Below are 13,118 nucleotides of genomic sequence, written 5' to 3'. Positions count from 1 at the left end.
CAAAATACTTGTGTGAAGATTCCAAGTGAGAAAGTAAGTCTTGACAACCAACTCAGTTTTGCCCTCACAGTACATACCACAGCCAGTGGATAAATTTACAACCAACGTTTCCAAACGGCTGCAGTGCACAGAACTGGGTTTATGCAGCAAGATAACAGCTTATCAGAGAGGATTTATAACCTTGTACTCAACTCCTGAACAGCAAAATATCAATATTCTGGTTCACTGTGTTATGGTTCTCAGGAGAGAATTACTGCCTTGAAAAGTAAGGTCACAGACACGGACAAATAGGGGTCTGGACTGGTTTGTCACATTTTCAAACATGAGAAGGTGGACACTGTGTCCTTTAAGCTTCAGAATTGATTCAACAAAGTGTATTTCACAAACCACTGAATTCAGACAAATTTCAGTAAAAATTAAGAACAGGAAAGGTCATTTAAGCAAAGTAATACCTATTATTAGTTACACAAACAAAACACTGTGATTTACCTTGTATATATCAGTCAGTGCATTTTTACTGGGAAATTTCATGGCATTGACTTGCACAGCAGGCCCAAGGTCCAAGGGCTCGTTCTCACTCATCCTGGGTGTCAGAAAGAGCATAAAAGGCCGTGTGGTGCCAATAAGTTGGTTGTCCACCTACAAAATTGACAGAAAACAGAACTGAAACTCCAGTGATACTTAGGAATTAAAATCTCAGTCCCAGCTCTAAACATTTTTGTAACCTATTATGACTCGAAACACTAAAGATGAATAAATGAATTTGTTTCAAAATGGCAAATACCTGTATATCATGCACACTGAGCTCTAGCACCTGACTGGTCGAGAGCTGAGTGTAGTGGACATGAATTCTGGTGAGGCTTGCAAACACGAGCTCTTCAGGGACTTTGTTGACCAAAGACAATCCTATTCCACCTTCCAGTTTCACCAGCACCTGAGAACAGGAGAAAAAACCCACCACTAACAAACCAACACTGAAAAAACCTGTGATATCAAATAATATTTCTGCAAAGAAGTTTTTTATTTTAGGATCATCTTCAGAGAGACTGAGCAGCTCATTGACAATTAGTCTTAGAATCAAGAGGGTTAAGGCATATTATGGCACAGCCAAATTCTAAGAATGACAAGTTGTAACAGGAAAATCTAAAGTTCATAACACAAGGTCATCATCAGGAGAGGTTACTGACCATCATCCCCCTCCTGAAATCTAGAAAGGACAATTAAAATTAAAATAAAAAGGAAAAGTAATAGTTGTCATATCTTACTTCTAATTCCCGTTCTGTATCTGGATTTTTGAACTTGCGCAGATCTTGTTCCGTAACTGGAAGTTCTTCTCCTTCACTGAATGAACGATCATTTCTACGCTGGTTCAAATCAGTTATCTGAAAACAAATAAATTACTACAATGATCCCTTTCACATATATAATTAACAGTTACATTGGCCTACCTTAGCAAATTATCTTTTTAAAAAATTAAGGACAAAGAAAACTTCTGTAGTAACTACTTCTGGTTTATGATATTCCCATCCCCTTCATGTCGTTATAAAGGCAGCTTTTCACAAGGATTTAAAGATGTAATACAGAAAAAGAGGATTTCCAGTGTAAGCAAAGAATGGAACTAGATTCTGTCACCTGCAGAACCCTAGTTGGCCCATCTGGCATGACTCTCACAGCCAGTACTCCTGAGCCAGGCCTCATCTTTTGGTTTGTGAACTGCTGTTCAGGTGGAACTGGCCCTAAAAGTTCAAGTGAGTTATCAGGACCTAGAACAACTTCAGCTCCATCATGAAGACCCTGCAGTCCTCCCTTTGCCTGGAGAAAGAAAAAAGAGTAGGGAAAGAAAATTAAGTAATTAAGTGATAAGTAAATACTTCAGATAACTATTTACATATATTAATTTAAAATTGTATTTTACTTTCCTCTCCTTATTCTTCAGAACTGAAAGAAGAGCAGTCCAGCAGCATTTTACTTGATATTACTGAAGTTTCTGCTAACTCATGTTTAATCAGTTGGCAGATAAAAGAAACAGTCAAGATTGATAATTAAGTAATTGATAATTAGGTGGGTAATCCATAATTAAGTGGGAATTAAGCATTCCCACTACACATTTAAAACTGAAGCTATCACACCATCAAGGGACATTGGAAAATTTTTCCTATAAAGTTTTCCAAGATCATAGGAAGCTTTTTAAAAGACGAAATCTGGACCTGTAGATAAGAATGTAAATCCTTACTGAGTCAAAATCTAAAGACAGCAATACAGAGCTTTTTTGGTTGCTTCAAATAGTAACTTACAACACTGCAGTAATTTGATTGCAAAATGAACAATGCAATATTATGGCACTAACTAAAATACTTTTCTAATTTCTAATTAATACTGCAAGATCTTTAATGATTTAAAATTATTAACATTCAAATGTAAACTTAAAACATAAGCTGCTTGCACAAGTTTGCTTTCCTCTGTATTCTGAACTTGCCTCAAAGCTTTTAGTTCACTTCAATACTAAGCCCAAATGTCTCTGTCCTCTACATCAGCAACAAACAAAACAGGTTTAACATATAATCAGTACTGACTTGGACAACAAGTCCATGGATACCACAGGTCAGCTTCCCATCCCGAAAGCTCCAGGTCTGGGTGGTGCTGCGCCGCCGATCTGGCCTTCTCAGCATCAGCGGCTCGTACCTGCAGGGGAAGCCCCAGCGCTCAGAGATGCACCTCAGAACTTTTACTCTGCACTTGTGTTAATGCTGAGCATTTATTTTGCCCCAGGTCATTTTCCTAATCTCTCTTCTGAAGTGCTCTGTCAACAGTCACCTGCTGAAAAGGCGTCAGCCATGCTTTCACAAGTATTTCCAAGTCACACAGATGATGATGAGATGTTTTATAAAAACAGATAAAACCCAGCTCTTCCACATGCCTTCAGAACAATGTCTTTCCATATTCAGAGAATATCATATTAAGTATGTTTTCAAAGACATTGCTGGAAACCCCCATTAGGTTCCTGAGGAGTTTTATTTCAGTACCTGTTATCTGTGACAGCTGCCAGGCCTGCGATATCTAAAATCATACTGGAGTCCTCGGAGCGAGGAGAAGGTTTGTGAGGGTTGTGAGGAACTGAAGAACCTTCATGGCAAAGCATTCCTGAGTCTGTCATCCTCCAGAGCTGGGATCGCTTTCCTGGTTCCTGTTACAGAAAAATTCAACATTTAAATACAGTACAGAGCAAATATTTTAGTTCTGTTTTGCTATTAGAGGCTTTGAATTATAATTCTTGGAATGATTTGCATATATTTAATTCCAGAGCCGTGAATTAGGAACTAGTTTGGATAAAGGCTTCTGCTTGAACTCTGATATTCAATGAATACACAACAGCAGCCAGATGCAGAGCTGCATTTAAAAGCTGTTTGTTAATCTCAGCATTATTTAAACACCGTTTTTATTTCTTAAGAGCTCCAGAAACAGATGACTTGGTTTCCAATGCTCCTGAAAAGGAAGCATGTCCTACCTTGCAATTTCATGAGAATATCCAACACACAACTACCATATTCTGTTGTCTTGGAGGCATTTACAACCTTCCTTGCTACTTGATTCTGATTCCTTTTTCTGTCACCTTTACCCCTACAAAAGTCTTATACAGAAACACCACCATAATTCAAAATAACCTATCACTTTGGAGTCTTTTTCTACCCTTTAGAAGTCAGAACTTTTTTTCAATGCTGTCCTACTCTCAGCATTTCATTTTACTTCAGCACATAGCAAAAGTATTATAAAAAAAAAAATAGTCAAATGTGTCCTGGTACCTTCTTTTTCAGCAAAACTCTTTGAGTCTTTGGAGATACATCAAGGACAAGCTCTGCATTTGCAGCATCCTTGTTTGATGTAACTGGTCTTACACCTGGCTCCTGTAACCTGGAACATCATGAAAACAACATCATGTTTGTTCAGAGTAGCAACTTCTCTTGTAGCATGAATCAGATCTGTACCAAAATGCAATCTGGAAGTTTACACTTCCAATACAGCCCATCAGACTAACATTTATATTGGGGGTCTTCCCCCTCTTGTTAGGAATTCTCAGGGCAAGCTGGTAACTTGAATTATCTTCTTAAAAGGGGCTTGGATTTCTCACTGGAACTAGGAACTTCACAGGCAAAATAGATGAATTAAAAGATGCTTTTCTACCTCATCATGAGGAAAGTAACAAAACCCTTTATCAACCTCCCAGAGCTGTCTTCAGTAGCATATAAACCAGTGCAAGCTTAAACCTCACAGGCATGTTGTGAATAGCTGTGACTTGTGGAAAAGAGTCCTTTATACACCAGAAGACATTAATTCCCCAGATGGGGACCCCAAACATCCTGACTCTTCTGAGACCACAAAGTGGGGTCACAGCAGATGCCAGATGCTAAATCCTTTCCACTGTGACAGAATAAACAGTGTCAAGCTGCACCTCTAAAGCAAAGGTACCATGTACAAATGAGGTAAAATAAACAAATTACTGATAGACAGACAACTTCTGAATTTGGCATTTCTTCTGCTAGCTACAAGACAGACGAAAGTTTAACTTCATGTGAAAAACTTTTGAATGGTAACCATTAAAAGAACAATAATAATTTGATATTACTTAATTAAAGCTTAATGTGAACGCTAGAAATATTTCCATCAAAGATATAAAGAATTACCCTGAGAAAGTATATGTAGCAGCAATATAGATGAAATTTTCGTAGTAAAGCTGTTTGCTGTCTTGGAAGTCATTCATGCAGCAGACAACCTCTGAGGAGCCTGCTCCTTTCACTGTCAGCGTGATGAAGGGAGGCAGGACGGGCTCATCCCACGCGTAATCCAGAGAGGTCATGGGCTTCACATCAGTGGACAGCCTGGGCTCCACCACCCCATGCTGCTTAAACACAACTGGCACCTGGAACAGTCAGCAAGGAGGAGTTTGTTCATACAGGAATTGCTCATCAGACAGACTTTTTGCTATCACTTGCTCATTTACCAGGAGCTGATAACTGAAATGTGTTCAGTTCACTTCTTTTTTTCCACCCCCCAATAATTTCCATATGCATATTCTTCCATTCAAGTCTCAAGCAGAGAGTCTTAAAGGGATGAGAAACATCATCTTTGCTTTTATCTGTTATTTGTGGTTCAAAACGTCTGCAGGCCCATGGAGCACCTCAAACCCTGCTCATCTAAATGATGAGACTAGGACAGATTAAATATCATCCCCCTCACTTACAACAGTTCTCTTCCTTGTAAGACTTCTAAAGCACTCATGAAAGCCACGTTACCACTATCATTTGAAAAAGATGACGTAGCTGTGTACTACCAATTTTTACCAGAACTTCAGAAAATTACAGTTATTACGGACAAATACACAGACTTGCATTTTATTTCACGGCATAAGTTAGCTCAAAACTTCTAACAAATACAGAAGAACTACTTTTCTTACTTAAAAAAGTAAAGGAAAAAATATGGGGTTTGGTTCTTTTACCTTGGAAAAATTGTCAATGCGGAAAGGTGGTGGTAACTGGTCGGTGTCGCTGAACGCAATGCGATACGTGGCTCCTTGGAGGGTAATTTCTACTCTTAAGAAATAACATTTTCCCAGGGTGTCCCTGAACAAGAACACAGTGCAAAACAAGTAAAATTTCTGATCTGCATTATCTGCAGCATTAAACAGCTGCTTCTATCAAAACACAGCAGCTGCAGAAGATTTATTGGTCACAGCTACCTCATATTAATGTGGAACGAATTGTTCTTGTTGACCTCAAAGCCCCCAGACCAAATGCAGTTCGGGACATCCATCAGCCTCACACACAACAGCTGATCATAATCATTCCGTGGCCAGTGGAACACGACACTGGAACCAGGGAGGGTGGAGATGTAGCCATCAGGATTGGATGTTCCCTAGGAATAGAAATTGGTAAATAATAGCTAAATAATCCCAGCACTGAAAAATCCACTATTAACCTATACATCTCTAGAATACAAACACAGCCACTCTTCTGTCAGGGGGATGCTGCTATTGGAATAATGAGGAAGATCCTCATAACCAGCCAAAAATACTTCCAAGAACAAAGTCTGCTCTTCTTGGTGAGCAGATGCTGTGACTCAGTACAGTGCTGCACTAAGGAGTCACCACCAGGAAGTTTCTTACCCGACCTCTGGCAAATTCCCGCTGAACAAAGGCCAGTTTGTAGCTTGATTTATTGTCTAACAGGTACCGGGGAGCAAAGGTGACCATGCAGGTGTCAATGTAACGGCCTCTGCCTTTTTTAACATCAATACCTAGTAATAAAAACAAGGTGAAAATATAGCTGTTATTTACAAAAGAAAAAGACAGCTGCCACAATATATTTTAGAGAACACAAGTTAGTTCTTGGGTTCCTGAGATGAAGTCTTTGTGCCACACCACTGCCTTGCACTGGAACACTATTTTAACCAGTAAATGTAACCTTATGCCATTTGCTACCCTCTATTTCTCAAGCACAACTTAGATACTGAAGATAACAAACCCCAAAACAATTCCCAGTCACAGGTATATCAATGGAAGCAATTATTTCATTTTTAAACGTATGAAAAACTCCTCCACAATCACTGTGCAGTAACTTCCAGATTCTCATTTAATTCAGAACTAAAACCTGCTTGCACCTCATGTACACCAGGAGCACAAGGAATCCAGAAGCTGCACTTCTGCACATCAACCTATGCACCACTGAGTAAAACCCACATGGCTGAACAGCTACAGTACAAAGACACTCAAAATAATCACAGTAATGTCATGGGATTTAGAATATACTTGGAATTAACATACAGGGGGACTAAAAACATAGAAGCAGAATAGTTTGACTGTGTAGTTTTTAACAGTCAGTGATGAAATGCAAAATTAAAAAATAACTGAAAACTAATTTTTAATTTCTAGTAAAATTCAAAACAAAGATAAAAATTCTTAGAACACTATCTTTTCTTTAGTAGTTTTCTCTGGAGCCTCCAAAGCATTTAAGAAGATCTGTTTCTCTGCCACAACTCTTCTGTTTCTGGTGTCACTGACACTGTATCTCACCAAGAGTTCCACAGGGTTTTCCAGTGCTCCCATCACCACCTACCAATGTTATAGATGAGGCCTGGCCGGTTTCCGTGCTGGATCACCTTCAGGGCTCTGACACCACTACCACCATCCAGGGAGAAACCCTGGCACCAGCCAGGCATTCCCTCAGGATGGATTCCTCTTCCAACCCGCATCGTGCAACTAAGGGTAAGAAGAAAACACAAAGATTTAGTAATTTAAATGAAGGATCAGGTAGCAACACAATGCTGATGATCAAATACATGCCCAGATAGAAAAAGAACATTTGTGTCTGGATATAGAAGCATTTGAAGCCATGGTAAACCTCTTACTGAGTGACTCATTCTGCATTTCTGCCATGAGCCCTTTCAACACACTGGTAAGGACTCCATGGCCATGTCCTGTAAAAAGCTTGGCAATTTCCAGACTGATTAATCATGATAGCATTTGTATGTCTTTTTGAAAATAGAAATAAAAAATTAAAATTTGGGTTAAACTGAGACACAACAGAATTGGCCAACCAAGGAGCTTTCAGTAGGAAATGTCTAAGAATTCAATATGTTCAACACAGTATTAAAAAACTTCATCATTTCACAGGTCACCTTAATACTTTCATCTTTGTAAAGTTCCTCCTGATTGTCCTTCTTACTCACAAGTTTGGCTGTTCTTTATCAGCATAACAGAACAGAAGTGGACTGAGGCTTCTAGCAAGCTCATGCTCTTCAAACTGACCAGCTGCATCTGTTTTTGCATTATCTTGTCTGAAGATAAGGGGCAATCCTTTAAGTAAACACAGAAGAAAAGAGCATTAAACTACACATCACCTTTGTACAAGTCAAAATGAGAACGGTAAAAATTTCAAATTAAGATATTTTTGTTGTAGTATTTTAGCCATTACTGTGCATGAATTCTCCTTCTAGTTCTTCATCTAATCTTCTTAAAACAGCTGTTCCTGACTGCAGGTCATGAGACTGGTGTGTGCAGACCTGGAAGTATCAGTGGATGTTCACACAGACTCACTGCAATTCACACCATTGCCTTCACAAGGCATTTCAGTCTTTGAAAACCACAAATTTTAATCTATATTGACTTATTGGGAGGTACAACAGCTCATGTTTGTAAATCTGTAATATTTCAACTCAATTAAGTTATCTGCTGTAACATGCATCAAACAGTAGCTGCTGGCACTATTAAAAATATAAATTCTTACAACCTTTACTCCTCTTAAGTAGCATTGAAAAGCTTTATTTGGCTAGAAAGAAAATCAAAATACTACAGGAAATCCTCATTTCCCACTTCATGATTAGAACAGAACCTGCCTGTTTTGTTGATTAACCAATATGGAGCTGAAATGAGTATTTTTAGAGAGCCTTCAGCACGACACACAATCCGTATGGTCAGATTGAGCAGCCGTTTATTGATGTCGTACAATCGCATCCGCACCATGTAGTTTTGTGTCCCTGGAGGAATCAACAGCTCTTTGCAGATTGGAAAGTTTTCTAGCAACACCCCTGTGAAACAAAACAAAGCAGAGCAAAATAAAACGTCACCCAGGCAAACATGAGTTTTTGATAAGTGCTTAAGTTGGTGTTTCACATAACTTCATCTCCTGAATATTTCATAGAGCTCACCTGGATCAACTTTTAAATCTGCCCAGTATAATAAACCCTGACCTCAGGAAGAAATGCCTCAATTTAAGTCACAAACAGCAAAACAAGTTCTGTAAGGGACCCTGCTTAGGGCTAATTATTGCTTTAGGCATTACAGGTCTAGCCAGTGCTGAATAACTCCACATATACCCTCAACATCAATTATTTCTGTCAAAAAGAAAATAGCAAAACCACCCAAAATATTAGGAACTTATTTGATTTATTCCCCTCTTTACCACTGCTCTCCCCAGTTTCCAGTCTCAGGAAAACAAGAACTGAACAAGGAACATTCTGAGTGACAGCTGACAGATTTGGAGGAATGATGGCAATATTGGGTTGGTTTTTTCCCGATGCGTTCACTTCGTTATTAAAAATAAGAAGCCCTGCAACCCAATGAAATTATCATTTAAACGCTTTCTGGTTTTGCTGTTTTTCCATTTTTTCCATAGATGCTTCCAGAAACAAGTTTCCTGGAGGTACAGAGAGGAGCAGCAAATGGTCCCTGGGGATCAGCCTTACCGAGCTCAATGTTCTGGGCAGTGTCAGCCGTGTGCAAGGCGGCCTCTTTGCCAGGCTTCAGTGTCCCACTGATGGGCAAACCCTTCACGTAGAACTCCAGCTCACAAGGCAGCAGATTGCAGATTACCACCGTTGGCAGGAGATAAATGGTATGCCCAGGCTGCCTGAAAATCTGCTTAGCACTGTCAGAGAATATGCTGGAAGGCATGTAATCCGGGTAATTTTCCTTCTTTATGGCAACACAAAACCTGGGAATGCCGACACATGTGAGAAGTCAGTGAATTTGACAGAACGATTAAACCCTGTCTTTCTGTATTGCACTAAGTCCTCAAAGATGCTCTGACTTCAGGGTTGATAAAAAAACCAGCATTTAGAGTTGTTCTCCACATAATCACTTTGTAGATTATTGTAAGGTATTTTATATTTGTGTCTGACATTAAGACTACGTGAGTTTTCTGATTTTAATCAAAGACAAAAGTTAGTTTCCCAAAAAACTGGTCTATTCAGAGACCTAATAGAAAATGGCTATTAGAAATTACCAGCTTTAAAACCAACTTTCATAAACTTGCAAAAGCATGTTCTTAACTGCTACTAAAAAGAGATTTTTAACCATTAAAGTAAACTTTAATAATGCTCTTAAACATAAATGCTGAATGTGTCCTTCTTCCCAGTAGATATATCCTTACTCTGAGCACTTGACATTTCAGTTTTTCATTAGTTAGAGTGAAAAATTGATTTGGTAAACCTTCATTTGTTTGATAATTTGTTTATTTTGCTCCCTGTGATGCATTCAAAAACAGGGTATTAGGAAACAGACTATAAAACTGACACACAGCAGTAACTATATAGTGTGCAAAGGTCATTCCCTGACACAATTTCCACAATGCCTATCCCAGTATTTCCTATATTCAGAGCAACCCTAAATCAATCATATCAGAAAACTACAAAATTCCATTAAGTCCTCAATATGCAGAGACATTTTTGGCCTCAGAGGTGAGCAGAGGACACTGAGGACAAAGAATGAGTATTTGTGAACGCTCCTTTGGAAAACCACTCATTATCCTCAGTGAGATAGAGCAGTTCATTTAATGTAAGCTCACATCCTATTTTTTAAATTTTTCTTTTTTTTAAAAAATAAATATTCATAATGTGCTTTGTATTGTCAGAGGTTTAACAGGCACTGTCAGAGGGGTTTCAAGGAGTCCTGCAGAAGCAGAGCAGCTACACTTCACTGCTTTCTCACCATTCAACAGACCCAATAAAACATCCCACGGAACTGCAGCAGCTTTCATCCCTAAGCATCTTCCTTCCTGTTATTTACTTCCACAGGATTTAATTTATCAGAGCTTAGAGAGAAAGAACTGGGCTTTAATTACCTGAAAAACCGGCTGTTTTCGGACTCCATGGAGTGACACTCCCTCTTGCTGCTGCACACCTCTGCTGCCTTCTGGACATTAGTCCAGTGAATTGGAACCTTACAGAAGAAGACTCCCATTCCTTTGGGCCTGGCTTGCAAACGCCAGGATGTGAGATGTAATGGAATAGCAAAGGAATCTCCTGGCATAACTGCTGGAAGGACTACAGGCTCTGCAACCAGAGAAGAAAACACACATATCAAAAGAGGCTCCTTTACTGAAAAGCATAAAACTTTGAAGTAGTAAGTCTTAAATTTTAAAATTTAAATTTAAAAATTTTAAATTTAAAACATATTTTAAATATGTTTAATTTCAATGTAAATCACTTCCTGATTTATGGATGTTTCAAAAACCAACCTGTTATTTTCAGCTCTATTAACAATCTGGCAGCAGACTAATTTCAGTGTGTAAATCTGAAACAGCCAAAAAAACTTGATGGTACTCAAATCCTTTAGTGAAAATAATTGTTTCAAAAAACCTCATTCTTCAAACCTTTTGGCTACACTATCAGTCTATCATTACATTTCTTCACTAAACCTTTGCAGGGTAACACCAAAACCCTCTAGACTACTGCTAAAGAGACAATTTTGCTACATACAGAAATATGATCCAGTCTTTACAGAGTCTCAGCTTTCCCTGTTTATCTGAACAACAACCAAAAATCCTGCTGGGCTCTCTAGTCTCTTGCTGACTGTTTTCTTCTTAGCATGACCCATATCCTGTCCAGGGAGGTCTGTTCTGGTGTGAAGCATTACAGATGCTGGTGAATCTTCTTGGGGAGAAAGCTGAACTCCCCTCAGTATCTAGGGAATGCTATGGGTCACAGGAGTGTACAGCACTCACTGTCAGGGGCAGAAGGACTGTCCAGTCGCAGTTCCATTGGAATTTCCAGCTTGTTCTTCACCATCAGGGCTGAGCGCACTGTTATCACCTTCCGGGCGCTCCCCTCCATGGTAACTTCGAACACCACACGAACTGGAGGCAATGAAGAAAACTGGAAGATATTTAAAAGCATTAAAAAGCTCAGGTAATGAATATATCTAGAAGAGGGACACCTCCATTATGAAGCACTAACTGCTGGAGGAAAACTTGCCGACCGAGTCCAACCATGTGGGATTCATAAGGTGTTTAAATAGTTCAATAATGGTGCTTTATAATCCTGGATCTCCTCCTCAAAGCACAGTAAAATGATGAAAAAGCAATTCCACATACCACTAACTCCATTATCTTTCTCAAAATGATGCAAGTTCAAATAAGAACAACACAGATCCCAAGAGAAGAACTTTATACATCATCTCACTATTACATTATTTAATAAATCCATGGAGTTTTAAGCCTAAACCTCATATAATTACCAGTCACTCATCATTCTTATCTGTCAAAACTCAAAAGTAAGGTGGAGCTTTGTTAACATATTCATACTTTGTTCACTCAGAGCTGCCCTTCAGCTGTGGTGTTTTACCTTCTACATTACACAAAGCCATTGCCACTTTGATCCTGAAAACAACATTCAGTATGTGTTTACAATTAGAATTCATATACTGGAATTTAAGACACATTTTTCAAACACTTATACTGGTGAGGAATGGTAAATGGTAAATCATAAAGATTTGTTCTGATTTGAAAGTGAATTTTGTTTGCTTAAGTTTTGTCTCCTTTTTATTGAAGAAGTTCTAGAAGGATAGAAAAGCCAGTTCACTTGTAGAGTTTCCCTACTCTTACAGAAGTAGCTCTCAAAAGAATGAAAATATATACTCACATAGACTTGTGGATGTATTATATTTGTTCTACTTATTGGGCTTCCAAGCTGGGAGGAAAGTAAACAAGAAGGTTAAAGTAGTTCAACTTTCAACTTCTAAGATACTGCTCTCAGCTTTAACACAGAACTTTACTACAGAAGAATAAACTTCCATCAATTTGTGTTTCTTCAGTAAAGCTTGGAATCATGTCAGAACTGGATTAGCAAACATTGTTTGTAATATTGTTTTGCACACAAAAAAACTAAGCTTAAGGGGGGTTTGTTGTAAAGAAAAATTCTACAGCAGATGTTGCTGAACAGTAGTTCTCATTAATTTATCATAATCTCATAATTTGCATCCTTTTCCTTAAATATTCAAATTACAGAGAGATGATCTTTTTTATGCTTCAATATAGAAACATCAGAAAATTCAAGTAAGAGACCACTGGCTCTTGTCAGCAGTTTCAAATCAAATTTAATTCTGTTTTATATCAAAAATATCTCAACCTCCTATTTGTCCACTGCTCAACAACCTCCAGTAGCTACTCTCTAAACTATGTCTTGAAACCCACAAGACCATTTTTATCACTGAGCCTCCACCAAATGCCAGCCTGCTGATTATTACAACTGCATTTTCCCTTCATGACAAGTATATTTTGTCTACAGGGCCACATACTTCAAAAACAATCTCTAGGCTTACAGGAAATTGCCAGTGTTGTTTATTTTAAGCA

General features: G+C 38.5%; 1 protein-coding gene across 3 annotated transcripts in view; it reads right to left on the bottom strand.

Annotated features, from left to right (window-relative positions):
* The window catches only part of VPS13D (vacuolar protein sorting 13 homolog D), a 95,931-nt gene that overhangs the window by 42,660 nt on the left and 40,153 nt on the right, over positions 1–13,118 (bottom strand). For all 3 annotated transcript variants that reach the window (XM_014257260.2, XM_014257258.2, XM_088066601.1), the window contains 18 exons: positions 12,409–12,456; positions 11,493–11,643; positions 10,611–10,821; positions 9,235–9,482; positions 8,386–8,577; positions 7,720–7,846; positions 7,107–7,249; positions 6,158–6,288; positions 5,732–5,907; positions 5,492–5,615; positions 4,680–4,915; positions 3,801–3,909; positions 3,024–3,184; positions 2,574–2,682; positions 1,633–1,812; positions 1,266–1,382; positions 785–934; positions 490–639 (listed from right to left, as the gene is read on the bottom strand). In XM_014257260.2, coding sequence (XP_014112735.2) covers positions 490–639; positions 785–934; positions 1,266–1,382; positions 1,633–1,812; positions 2,574–2,682; positions 3,024–3,184; positions 3,801–3,909; positions 4,680–4,915; positions 5,492–5,615; positions 5,732–5,907; positions 6,158–6,288; positions 7,107–7,249; positions 7,720–7,846; positions 8,386–8,577; positions 9,235–9,482; positions 10,611–10,821; positions 11,493–11,643; positions 12,409–12,456 — 2,763 coding nt within the window. The remainder of the gene's footprint in view (positions 1–489; positions 640–784; positions 935–1,265; positions 1,383–1,632; positions 1,813–2,573; positions 2,683–3,023; positions 3,185–3,800; positions 3,910–4,679; positions 4,916–5,491; positions 5,616–5,731; positions 5,908–6,157; positions 6,289–7,106; positions 7,250–7,719; positions 7,847–8,385; positions 8,578–9,234; positions 9,483–10,610; positions 10,822–11,492; positions 11,644–12,408; positions 12,457–13,118) is intronic.

The sequence above is a fragment of the Pseudopodoces humilis genome, chromosome 24 (assembly GCF_049639895.1).
Source record: "Pseudopodoces humilis isolate 2021_Gansu_Grassland_sample_001 chromosome 24, ASM4963989v1, whole genome shotgun sequence".
NCBI classification, from domain to species: domain Eukaryota; kingdom Metazoa; phylum Chordata; class Aves; order Passeriformes; family Paridae; genus Pseudopodoces; species Pseudopodoces humilis.
The sequence above is the reverse complement of the archived record's forward strand: the minus strand, read 5'-3'. Positions and strand labels throughout refer to the sequence as shown.